We start from the raw sequence: 13175 nt of genomic DNA, 5'->3' as shown, positions 1-13175 counted from the left end.
ATATTAAAAGGGAGATATTTTACGCTTGGACGAATAAAACCAAAAATTTCCTGCTCCTTTACATAATGTTAAATAATTTATTCCCGAGAATCACGTCCGACTCGAAATCAATGCGCCTCGAGTCGCGTAAAATAAATAAAAAAATCTCTCTCTATCTCCATTCAACTCGGCGGAAAGGAAATCTCCGCATGAGCGAAATACAATATTCCATTTTACAACGCGTCGTGTGTTTTGCCGAGAATTATTCAAATTACGCCTGACGCGAGCGCACATGTTCCCCGAGAGTAAATTTGGGCCGGCGCGACGTGCTTGTGAGAGAGCGAGCAGCTTTTGCACCGCCGAGCCGAGAGGGATCCTCGCGATAAATTGCGCCGCGCCCCATTTTTTTTTTTTTTTTTTTTTGCGCGGCCCACCAGGATAAATTTGTCGTCTCCTGCGAGTTTCACGGACTGATATTTCACGTAAGTCGGCAATAAGAAGCGGCGAGAACAACGCGTACAACGAGATAGTGGAACTGTCTGTTTTCTCGGCAGACGTGGAATTAAATTATTCAGGCCGTAATTCGTGCAGGCTTAGGTGGAGCTTGGCCGGTACCGCCGAAAAAAGGAAAAGCACTGCAGCAGGCAACAAAATTTTATTACACGGCTCAGGAGAAATGCTTGTCTCGTCCTTTGATGTTTTACGCATGGCAAAAATGGAAAGCCAAAATTTTATATTGCGGCTTTTCTGCTTTGTTTTTATTCTTGTGGGCTTGAATTTATCTCTGGAAGGCAGACTTTGAATAGTGGGATGGGATGGATGTGTAAGAATAAAACACAAAATTAATTTTAAAATAAAACAAATAAATTTAAAACTTTACATAATTTCAAGATTTTAAACAATTTCATTTTTGATTAAATATCAGTTGAATTATTTTAATTTTAATTTCAAATTTTGTTAAAATTTGTATTTTCAAAATCTTTACAATAAAAGAGAAGGTACACATAATTTACTGTTTTAAAAGCATAAAAAAAACTTAAAATAAATAATATATTGCAATTCCTCAGAGCTTTGAAAGTAATAATTACAACTGATTTTTTAAATCTGTGGCTCTGAAGGTTCATCTATTTTTGTTAACAAGAGCAATACATTTTTATTAGGAAAGTTGCAATTTATAATAAATTATGAAGAAATTAAAATCATTTCAAAACAAATTCACTTTTATATATTGAATATCATCATTGGAAAGGTATCAAAATTCAAAAAAATTACCAATTCCAAAATTAATAAAAAATTCTAACACAAACATCAATAAAAATATGGTGAACTCCTTTCCTATATATTCGAATTGAAAATCACTTTACTTTGAAAAACCATAAAGTCAGCCTGATAGGCGGCACGCTCCCATTCCAATTTCCTTATAGAGTTTTCCGAGAGACGGACACATTACCATTCTGAGAGCGAATAAGAAACACTGGAAAAAATTCCGTGATTGATTGAAATTACGCCGCGGCAATAAAAAGAAGCAGCTTTAAAGTCTCCGGCGTTTATCGCGAGACGAGAAAGAAATTATGCCGTGCGATAAGAACGGCAAAAAGTAAGAAAACTTATAAATTTATTCGTGCTGCTGGATGGCGTGGCGCACGAGCCGAAAAAGAACCACCGCGCGCTCATCAATACCAATCAATCAGGCTGGCGTGCGCCCCTGCTTTTGCATGGGATACCATCTGCGTGGGGTGCTCCATAAAACCACCACGCAACCCTTCATTCGACGTATACATATTGCATTATAAAATAATACACAGCATTTCCCGGGGCACACACACACGACTTTGTCCCTCTCTTTCCATCGCATCCTCCATCAGCGATAAGTAATTGAGTTTTCCAAGGAAAAGGCAGCGTGTGTGGCGCAATTGATTACTATTTTCGGACAAACACAACAAGTTGGCGTCAGCCAGCTGTTCTCTCGTCGTCATTAAAAAAGACCTCTTCGATTTTCCTTGCGGGGAGCTGCAGATTGGGTTTCGCTCGGCTATAAATATATAGCAATCGACCAGGGAAATTCGGGAATGAAACAAAGAAGAAGTCTGCGTTTCGCCCGCGGCCGCGAAGTTATTGAGATGCCAGAAGCAGTTTTCCTCTTTATTAACTTGGACTTCAAATTGGACTGGATGGGCGGGATGGAAGAAACAAAGTGAAATTGAATTTCTGCTCGGAAAAGTTTTCCCACTGACGCACGGGAATTGGCAGAAATATATTTTATCTGCGTCTGTCCGTTCCACACTCCGAAACAAAGAACAGACACATCTCTGCTGATATTTGTTGAAAACTTGACTTGATTGGAAAGTTGAGAATGTTTCTCCATCATATTTTTACTTTTTTGGCAGATAAAAAAAGAGTAAAATATCAGAGATGCTTAAAATTTAGAGCTAATTTTCGCTTTTACTGGTTTAAAACAATAAATTACTTAAAAATAAATAATTTGAAAGTAATAAATTACGAGCTTATTGAGATATAATGATTTGTAGTAAAACCCCAACAAAAAGTAATTATCAAGAGTGTTTTTTTCCTTGGGAAAGCAGTCAGAGGTCATGTAAACTTTGCATCGAATCGATAAGGGTCTGTTGACGGATTGTCCAGTGAGTGGAAGTCGATGTAAAGGGCTGACAACATTTTGATGTGGCGTCGCTTTTATGCCTGCGTTTTTTTCCCTTCTTTTTGTCGACGAGTGAGTCTTGCCAGCTTCTTTCAAAATGTCTTTTTGCAGCGACAGGGGGTAAAATTCCCGCGACAAAAGGGAGAAAATTTGGTCGTGGCGAAGGTATAGAGAAAAAATTTTGAGAGCCTTTTCTTTCCTCGTCATCTCCTCCCTTTTTTACATGTAACAAAAATTAATTCCACCAGGAGCACTTAATGAGCCGAGAAAATTGAAAGTTAATTAGGAAAAGACGCTGGCTGAAGAGGCTTCGGAATTACCTCCGACAAAAGAAGCACATAATGCTGGGGAAAAATCTACCCTGGGGAGGGAAAGTAACTAAGCTGTTCGTTCGGCACGTTGGAGGAAAGAGAGGCGGAAATGAAGCCCACGTCTTGTATGTACATTTTTTGCTCAAAATTATCTGGTCGACGAGAGGAAATGGCGCCGCGAGGCCAGAAAAATGATGCGCATTTCCAATGCTCGCTTTTTGCTTTTCCAGAGAAATGGATTTTTATATTTACGTGCGTTTTAGTAACTCGCTGCAGTTCCGCCAACATCAGCAAAAATGCCAAAACTGGATACAAATGGGCCAAAAATTGCGCGTGAGTGCGGATTTATGTGCTCGCAAAGTTCACAGAGGAAAATCCCAACGGCACATTTGCTGCCTTTGAGTTATTTATGGAGCGTCTCAAAATAAATTGATAGCTTTCTGGAAAATATGGATCGGTTTTTTTTTTTGTAGACGGAGATAATAATGGGAAGCAACTTGTAACATAAGCCGGTTGGAAAAAAAGGATTCTTTTTGCGATACAGAGAATTATTTTGCGAAAAATACACAGAAGATTGATTTTGTGTTACAAAAATTGCGGTTGAATATAATTATTTGATTTCTTAAACTGGAAATTGAAACCTGATACATTAAACTGTAAAGAGAAAAAAAAATGTTGAAACTTTATGAAACTTTGAAAATTCAAGATATTTAAATAATAATTATTTTCATTCATTCAACAATTTATATTCATAAAATTAAATAAGAAGCGAAATTATATACAATTCATCGTCTTTCTCTCAGTTTCCCTCAATCTTTAAATTTTTACTGCAAATTAAATTTGCAATCAAATATTTTAAATCTTTTAAAGCAACTAATTGTAAGATTATCTTTAGAAAGTTTATCACTCCATACATGCTTTTTAATATTTCTTAGGTTTATTCCAATACAGTATTTTATTTCATAACAAATGTATATTAAGAATTTTCTTATGTAGAAATGTTAAAAAGCTCTTATAAAAAAGGAGGTTATTTTTATCATAAAATTTGCTAAAGCAGAATAACGAAGTTCATTTTCTTTTTCTTTGCCACTTCCCGTAAAGGATCCACGCGACTTTCCACCCTTGACTAATTAAACCGCACCGTCTTTGTGTGTGAATTCAAGCGAGCTGCAAAAGGAGGGAAGTTTTATAATAATAGAGTGGGCTGGAGACAGCCGAGATCAAAAAACGAGCAAGACGCAATTCATCGCGGGAGATCGATATCACCGTCTATGTATATGCCGCCTCGGTCCTTGATAATAGGGCACGTGGACACAAAGAATTATTACATTATTAGAGCCGAGAGTGAGTGGGCATGTGAATGGCAAAAGCGGAATAGATAATAATGCAAATGTCAAGGAGCGCATCTTTTTTGGGAAATGGGGAGCCGGAGAAGAAAATTGTATTATCATTGACGAGAGGAAATGTCAGCAGCGAAAAACGAGACGGCTGCCAGATTGAAAAAGAAGGAAAGAGAGAGAGAAAAAAGAAAGGGCAGACACTCACCTTTACTTTGGCCGTTGGTATCTCTCAGAACGGTGCACTCTTCAATCGTTCCAAACTGTCCAAACATTCCTCTCACATCATTTTCATTGCATTTCTTTGCCAGCATACCAACAAAAAGTTTACGCTCTGAAACAGAAAGAAAAGTGAGATGAATAATTTGCATAATAACAAGAGAGTTGAAAAGGGAGAACGTAAGAAATGGGTCAGAACAAAAGCCTTAGGGAGAAATCTTCATCAAAATTTTACACCCCGGCCGCAGCTCTTCGGATTAACTAAATATTTCCTCTTTTCGCTCATTTTTTTTTTACTCTCCTCGGGGAGTAAAAATTATGGTGCGCCGCTTAAATTGTGCATTCTAATGCGTTCGGAGAAGAAAGAGGGCAACCAAAAGAGATTATCATCGCCGCCATTTATTTCCCATGTATGTATTATAATAATGGATGTTTTATTCACCACCATTGGGCCATCATCAATATTTAAGCAGAAAGAAAGAGAGCGAGCCAAAGTCACCGCGAGGTCAAATTACCCTCCGGCGGCGGCGGCGACGGCACATCCAGCACCAGGATTATATTCTCTGCTTTACTCGCCGGCTACATATACAAATATTGTTCTCGGATAGAGCGGCAAGCGGCGCGGATAAATTTAAATATCGACCGGCGGCGGCACATGCATTATTTAATGACCGCGCCGAGATTATTTCAGCATCTCGAGTGTATAATGACACACTCAGCGCCGTTCCGGGGAAGTGAGGCAGACGGTTAGTTGTCACTTTTGCTGGTGGCAATTTATGCAAGCTTCCAGTTTGACGATATAAGTTTTTCTATTAGATTAGAGGGTTGTTTATTGATCCCGAATTTATGTTTGAGATTTTTTTATAATTCTGTATTAATATTAAAACGATTATTGAATTTTAAATAGCTTTGTATTTCTAGCTCGGTTTAAATACTTTAATTTAAATTAAATAATCTAGCGTAAATAAAGTTTTGATTATGATTCATATTCTACTCTTCGCTCCTTGAGGTATCTAAAATGATAATTCATGTTGATCACTCTTTGTCAGGAGAGGAAAATTGAAAATTACACTCCAGAATAATTGATGCTTACTTCTAAAAATATGGGAAAAAGGCAATTTTCTTAACCATATTATAAGCAAACAAAATATTAAATTTAAATCATATTATGTACCGGTGAACATAGTGCTTTAGTTCAAATTGTTGGTTTTCTTTTAAAAATAATTGAATAATAATTGTATAATAGAAAATAAATAATAAATAAAAAACTAAATTAACAGACATGAGAATAAAACCGAGCAAAATTAATATTTTATTTAAAAATTTGTATTATTTATATGTTATTTTTTGTTATTTTGACATATTAAAAGAAAAAAATTAATGTAATATAACAGCAAAATACTAATCTTCAAATAAAATTATTTCAACCTGTCATTTGATAACGTCCATCTAGACGTTTTTCCTTCCTACATCCGCAAGTATAAAAGAAAGCTATGATGGCGGAAACGCTTTACAAAGACATGATCGTCTTTTGTTGTACTGCCCCTTTGCCAAAACGCAGCTAGACGTATCACACACATACGCGTTGGTTGTTCGTCTCTCCAACATGGCGCTATCTTTTTAATGCTCCGCCGTCGGAGCGTGCGAATAAAAGAGCAAAGAAAGGGTGGTTGGAAAGCACTACTCTCTCGCCGAGAGGGTGCGAGTGCGGTTATGTATCATGCACTATACTTTCTTTGGTTCGGAATAGAAGGAAATTGGAGAGCAGCGCGGAGCGAGCGAGCGTCATTAGCCCCGTCGCCAGCCGGTAATGGAGTTGCCCGCGGTGATAAGCACTGATAAGAAGAGGAACCCCGAGGCGCCCCAATCGACTCCCGTCGCCTGCATCTCTATGTCTAAAAAAAAAAAAAAACAGTCACTGCTTGCGACACAGCTCTCGCTTTAGTGGCCACCACATGCTGGGCTGCTGCTTTTTCGGCAAAAAAGTTTACTGCACCTCTAAACCGCAAAGCGCCGCCGGGGATTGGTTTTTGTGCCAGTGCAGCAATTAAAGAGTCGTTTGCCAGCTCGGGTCGCCTTCGGGCGAGATTAAAATTTATCGATTTCGGGTGAAACGAGGCAGAGATTGGAAATGTGTTTGGGGCGGTTTGATTAAATTTTGATGAGGGGCGCCGGTGACTGTGAAATTGCTCAATAAGGAAAGTCTAATCAATTTTCAAATTTGATAACTTTGCCCTTTTATATAAAACAAACTTTAGATCGCTTTTGAATATTCAAACAAGCCAGCCTCACTTCGATCGCATATAGATGAGCTGGAATAGAAAATGCTTTTCTCTCTGTCATTCGCTCAGGTACGTATTTTCCACAAGCGGAGAAGGAGCATCTGTAATGCTCTCTCTTTTGTTCCGCCGTCGTTACCACACCACTCTGTACTATTGCATAATGACACACGAACACTTAATCGATTTAGGCAACGTGCACAGCACAGAAGTCAAGACGGCTGCCTCTTCCCAGAGAGAGTTCTCCTCGCTTTCACAATCGATTTTCGGAGAGACGCTAAATGCGAAGAATGTGGGAAGAGCGAAGAACGGCGAGAGTGGAGGAATTTGAATTTGCACGCTCGATTTAACATTCAGGCGCAAAAATTCCTTCCGTCGTCGTGCTCCGGGAAAGAAAGAACGACGTGTTAATTGAAAAACAGCCTAGGGGGGAAGCAAGATTTTGAACTTGCTGGAATTCGGAATATTAAAAAAAATGGGAAAAATATCTGCAACTATTCTTAATTCTTAGGTATTTATTTGTTGATAATTTAAAATTTAGAAACTGAATAAATTTATTAAATTTCTGCCAGTTTTGAAATCAATTTATTTAAGTAGGCAAAAAGGTAATTTGATTGAGTGGAGGAAGAAATGCCGATGCAGCGTTACAGAAACTAGTTTATCATGAACTGTCAGCCATTTCTTTTGTGATCAACATGGAAACAAAACAACTCGGGGAAATGAAGAAGCAAAGCTCTCCGGGGAAACAACAATCATCAAAATAGTACAACCCGGCTTTTGTTTGCCTCCGGCGGGCACTAAACGCAGCCGTTGATAATAATTTAGCAAATGGAAATTTCACTCTGGCCAAAGTACGTCCGACTCCACTCATGAATTTTTGAGCCCGTCGGACGGGTGATCTACCTTGCAGGCGGCCATGCGCGCAACTCGGTAAAGAATCCCGTGTGTTTTGCAAGAGAAAGAGCGAAGATAGATTGTCTGGCCGCGGAACTGCTTGCGGTGAATCGTAAAATAAGTTTCGCGCATCAAAATTTCAGCGCTCGGCCGGCACGAATTATTTCACCCAGTAGAATTGCGCACTCTGAAGTGCGCTATGCTGAAATAATAATCGTCAGCGTGCACGAGAAGTGGCGGCGGCGCAAACTTCTCGACACTTTGGTGCGATTAAATTATTTATGCATGTGTTCATCGTCGGATTGCTCGTGTTTTGTATTATTTCTGCAATTGTATGTATAAAGACAAGCGCAACTTAATTAGCAATGCCACTAGCAAACTTTTGTGCAAGTTGCGAAAGCTAATTCAATTTTCCTTAAATTGTTCATCTCTCGACCCAGTGGGTGTCGGAAAGGGGCGAAAAGATTAACATGCTAACAAGGCGCTGTCTTATTAGCATCCTCTTTCGCAAGCACGTGGCAGCTTTTGTGAAATTTCAGCTTCGAGGGCAGATGGCAATGCGGAATTTAATGACTATATAACTTTGGGAAGAAGGAATTTGCTCTCCTTTGGAGTAGAGTCAAAGGATGCAGCGAGACTCCGCGCATAATTTGCAATTTTGGAATAATGCGTTTAGCTGCAGCATAATTCCAACAACAAACAACCCCCTTTCCAAAAATAAGATCCCTTAATTAAGATACCCTGCCGGCATCCTCATCTAAAACTTGAATAAATTGCGAGAGATCTTGCTGCTCTCCTAATTTCGCTAGGTTTTATCTAAAATCAACATTTAGGATGACTTCAAAAAAATTTAATCCTCGCTGTCATGATCAGACTGTGAAAAATCTCTTTTTACGAGCAGAATTCTCAGGCTCAAATTTTGAACGAAACAGTCCCTACGTAAAATAATCTTGTAAGTAATTTCAAACTTCATAAATTGAAATACAACTAACTATAGTTATTTAAAATTTATTTCATGAATTTAACTGATTTTAAGGACTCCTTATTGATTTGTTGTAAAATCAAGTCTTTACAACAATGGTGAATTCTACTTCCCGCTACTTCCAATCGTTTTCCAATAATGCCAAAATATCTCACTATTGTTGTAAAGACTTGATTAAACTATGTCAATAAAAAGTCATTGAAACAAGGAAAATTTCTTGGGCGGATATAAATTTTTTCGTGTTGCAGTAAATTTGAGAAAAATTTTCATCGTGATAGAAAAAATGCATCTGAACAAAATCATACCGAGGGGAGATCGGAGGCGAAATTTCCCGGAACTGGAAAAGACACGCGCCCATGCGGGTAAAATAACGACCCAGAGACGTTTCCATTCTCGGAAGCAATGCGAACTAGGGGAAAAGAAAGGGCAGAAAGAGGCGTCATTCGCGGAATGAAGGTAGGCCTGAAAATAATAAAGTGTCACATGCAGCGCAGTAATCAGAATTGAGCGGTCTAGCTTTAAGTTTAACCTCGGCCGGGCCAAGAGCATTGTTTTCATTTGCCAGCTCGGCTCTAAATTTCAGCTAACGCACGAAAGAATTGCACGCGGCATCATGCCAGCAGCTAGAGAGGGAGTGTCGACCGCAAGCTGGAAGGGCGGGTCGGTCGGTTAGTTAGTTAGCGAGAGGATCCAAAGTTTGAGAGCCAAAGTCAGGACGTGAGCGGACTGCAAATCTGCCGCTTTATTTGCGCTCGTCAGGTGCATTTTAAAACATATTTTTATGGAGTGGTTGGCGCGCCAAATAACCGAGGCCAATAGACCAAAAAAATACACACAAGATTGGAGCCGCGAGAAAATTAGGTCTGCGTAGTATGTGTTTGTTTCTTTTTTTTATCGCGCGCTCTTTCTCTTCTAGCACCCAGGTGACAAAAGGCAAACGTGTTGCTCGAGAGCGTAAAAAAGAAAGGTCAAGTGGAGAGTTAGAGAAGGAGCGTCTCCGGGGATTATTTTATTATCTCTCCGGCAGCTCCTTAATCTGCAATGCTAAAGTGAGAGATCTTTACAACAGATGAAGTGAATTAAAATGTTGCTGGGCGTGTTGTGTTGCACTCGCTTGTCGCTGCTTTTGATCTCGTTGCAAGAGAGGGAGGCGGTTAAGCAACGGCGAAATAGCTTTCATTCCAAACACAAGGGACGAGGGAGGACTTTGCTGCAGAGCAATTTCAACGTGTGTAATTGAATATAGTTCCGACTTCCGACAGACAATGGTTCAAACGCAAGGAAGGCGGAAACTTGCCAAAGGTAAATGAGGCCATCAAATTTCTGGGCAGGGGCCATTAATTTTAAAGGGGCTAATGATGTTCTCCACTAAAACCATCAAGGAAGAGTCTAACTTGTAGAATGTAAATAACTGGCTTTTCTGATTGGTCAACTTTAACATTTAAATTGAAGCGTCAATATTAATTTATATAAGAAAATTATTTAAAATTTTATTTTTTAAATGTATTTAAGGGTTCACAGAATTTTAACTTTGACTAATTTTTGGAATGAAAATTGATATTTATATTTTTGTTATTGTTGCTGGTTTATAACTTGGTCTGAAAAAGTGATTGCTGTATTTACTATTTTGCGTTCAGGTTGGGCTGCCATTCATTACATGGCCAGAGAAATAAATTCAGTGAAATCATCAGTTTTTTTTTATCTTTCAATTTCTTCCTTTTAGTAACACAACAAATGAAAACCATAAGGTTTTTCTCAATATTAAAACCAAACATAGATTTCCTTGAAAGATTAATTCTAAAAAATTTCACAAAATTATCCCACTGATTTAATGTATAATTTGTAGCTTCATTCAGAGGATATTTATTCAAGCCGAGTTTATATGAATAAATAAACGCCACCAATTTCGGCACCCTATTTATCAACACGCTTTTTGAAAAATTTCACTCCATATTTACAACGATTGCTTGCGACGGCTTCAATAAAACTTTATACAGCCCTCGGGGTGGTCTACGGAAGTCCTTGAACCGGCAAGGTCAGCGGCCGGGGGCTAAGGCACGCAACAACCCATTAAACACGGCGTTTATCCGAAAAGTTGCGAGGCGTGAAATCCAGACTGGCAGCAAACGAAGATGAGCGAGCAGAAATTAATTTGCGTGCGCGATCCGCACGATCGAGAGCGAGCAAGATTCGTGATACCAACGCCGCGAACAATGGAGTTAGAAAAGCCCTTTCTTATCAGCGTTTGCCAGAGAGAAATTTCGTAATCTGAAAAGCGGCAGCAGCAGGTAGTATATATGCGCGCTGCACGGCAACGGCGGGTAGGGGAATTTAAACTACTTGGGTAAACACCTCGCTCCTGCGACGACAAATAATAATGAGTCTCTCTGTGTTGACTTTCGGTGCGCGCTGACGACGCTGACACACACACACTGCTGCCGAGCAAGGCTCTATATGTATATTTTGTTTGATCATTAATCACGAGGCGGCGGGTCGTGCACACACACAACTGAGAAATTGTCAGAGAAGTGTGCTCACGAAAATTGTTATTACGCGCAGCGAGACGCAAACTCGTATTTTTCAGGAGCGTATAATCAAGTGTCGTCAACTGGAGCGACAGGAAATAAGAAAAAATAGAAAGAAAGAAAGAATGAAGCCGGGTTATGAAAAAGAGGCAAGAATATTAAAAGCGCACGTCCAACGGAGCCGAAAATCTCAGCTGTGCCGGAATAAATAAGAGGAGTTGAAGAAAAGAAAATGGAAAATCTTATAATTTTGTAAAAATCCGAGAAAGCATTGAATAAGTGAAGGCAATGGCAATTTTTCAAAAATATTGCATGAGAAAAAAAATGAGCACAATTTATTAAACCTGACTGCGGCCAACACACGCCAGAAGTTTATTTAGCTTTTAATTTTAGCGCTCGGCCACATTACATCATTAAACGTGTTATTTTGAATCATTATCAAGGTTTTTAAAAAAAATATGTTTAGACTTATTTAGCATCCTCTATATCGGTTCTATTTTTTAATTCCTCTCAATTGAAGAAGTTTTTATTCTATTTACTATTATTTGTATCAAAATTATTTTATGCCCTTCCTCCGCTTTATTTGTGATTAAAGCTATAAAACACCATTTCTTCTTCTTTTTAATTAAATCACCATTATGTACACATTAACATCTGTTTGAAAAAATTAATTTTTTATGCTCTCTTCCTCTTTTAGAAGAAGTTTACAGAATTTCAAGCTCTATGGGCTCTTCTCATTGGAAAAGTTAGTTTAGCAGTTAATAAATTAATTTCCCGAGTGCAGAGCAGAGCTTGCCGAGTCTTCACTCGGTGACGAGAGAGTTTGTTGTGAAGTGCTCGGAAAGCAAGAGACTCGCGCAGCAGACAACACAATCTTAATTGAAACCGGGCCAAGTTTGAAACTTCATACAAGATTAAGGAGGCTGGTTGGCGGCGGCAATTTTTCATCGGGGCTCCCCGAGGACGACGCGAGTCCCTGTTCGCTGCGTGCGGTGCACACAGGGCGCGTTAATAAGTTGCGCCAACACAAAACCGTCGTCACCGCTGGGAAGAAGTGACACCGACGAGACGGATTCGCGCCTCGCACGCCTCCGACCACACAGCGTTACGTTCTACGTGTTATGCGTTTTATTATTCACATACAATTTAATGCGGAGCGCAAACATGTGAATATTATGAACACACACGAACTGAAGCAGACAGAAATACATACACGGAAAATATGTTTGTGTAAAACGCGATGACGAGAGGCGCAAACACACAATCGTTATCACATGTTTTCCAATGTGACACCTGAGGGAATAAACGGCGCAGCACGCTGGGCCTTTTTGTATTCCAATCTGACAAAAGTAGCACTTTTCCGAGAATTGCCTGCGAGGCCGAAAAACAAAGGCTCGGTGCCGTAACAGGAACTTTTCTCACTTTCGCAGCGTTTTTCGCTGACTGAAGCAACTTTTTTTCAGTTGTTTCATCCTTGCAGAGAAAATTGGATTTTTTTGTCAGAAACAAATTGGCTTAGTGTTTGAAACAGTCATATAAACATGATTGGAATTAAAAAATTTGAGCAACAAGAAAAGGATCTTATTATAAAATTATTTTTTTTCTTTTTTAAGGAAAGGAAGTAACTTGATTTTAAATTAAAGTGGGTTTAGATTATTATTCAAATTCTATCCTCGAAAGATAAAAATCAATTAATTTAATTACATCAACATTCCTTTTTTTATTGCAATTTTTCATGCATTCAACATTTTTAATAATTTGTAAAATGAAATTAATTTTTAAATTATGCTTAAAGTACCTTGCATTAGAAATGTATTAATTTAGCGGAAATGGTGACACTGTTGAAATTTGTTTAAATTATTATTAAGGCGGAAATAATTTAGCAGAGCTTTGTAAATTTTAATTACGAGTTTGGTTCAAAGGTTAAAACAAATTTATTTTTCAAGTTTCCAAAAGTTTGAGGCGCTTATAAACCGCATGACCTTTTGAACTT

General features: G+C 38.7%; 1 protein-coding gene across 10 annotated transcripts in view; it reads right to left on the bottom strand.

Moving 5' to 3' along the window:
• Positions 1–13175, bottom strand: part of LOC132194337 (CUGBP Elav-like family member 2) — a 277639-nt gene that overhangs the window by 11318 nt on the left and 253146 nt on the right. For all 10 annotated transcript variants that reach the window (XM_059615532.1, XM_059615531.1, XM_059615534.1 and 7 more), the window contains one exon: positions 4492–4617. In XM_059615532.1, the coding sequence (XP_059471515.1) occupies positions 4492–4617 (126 nt within the window). The remainder of the gene's footprint in view (positions 1–4491; positions 4618–13175) is intronic.

This window comes from Neocloeon triangulifer, unplaced genomic scaffold (assembly GCF_031216515.1).
Source record: "Neocloeon triangulifer isolate White Clay Creek 2 clone unplaced genomic scaffold, ASM3121651v1 ptg000006l, whole genome shotgun sequence".
NCBI lineage: Eukaryota > Metazoa > Arthropoda > Insecta > Ephemeroptera > Baetidae > Neocloeon > Neocloeon triangulifer.
This window is presented reverse-complemented; position numbering and strand designations above follow the sequence as displayed.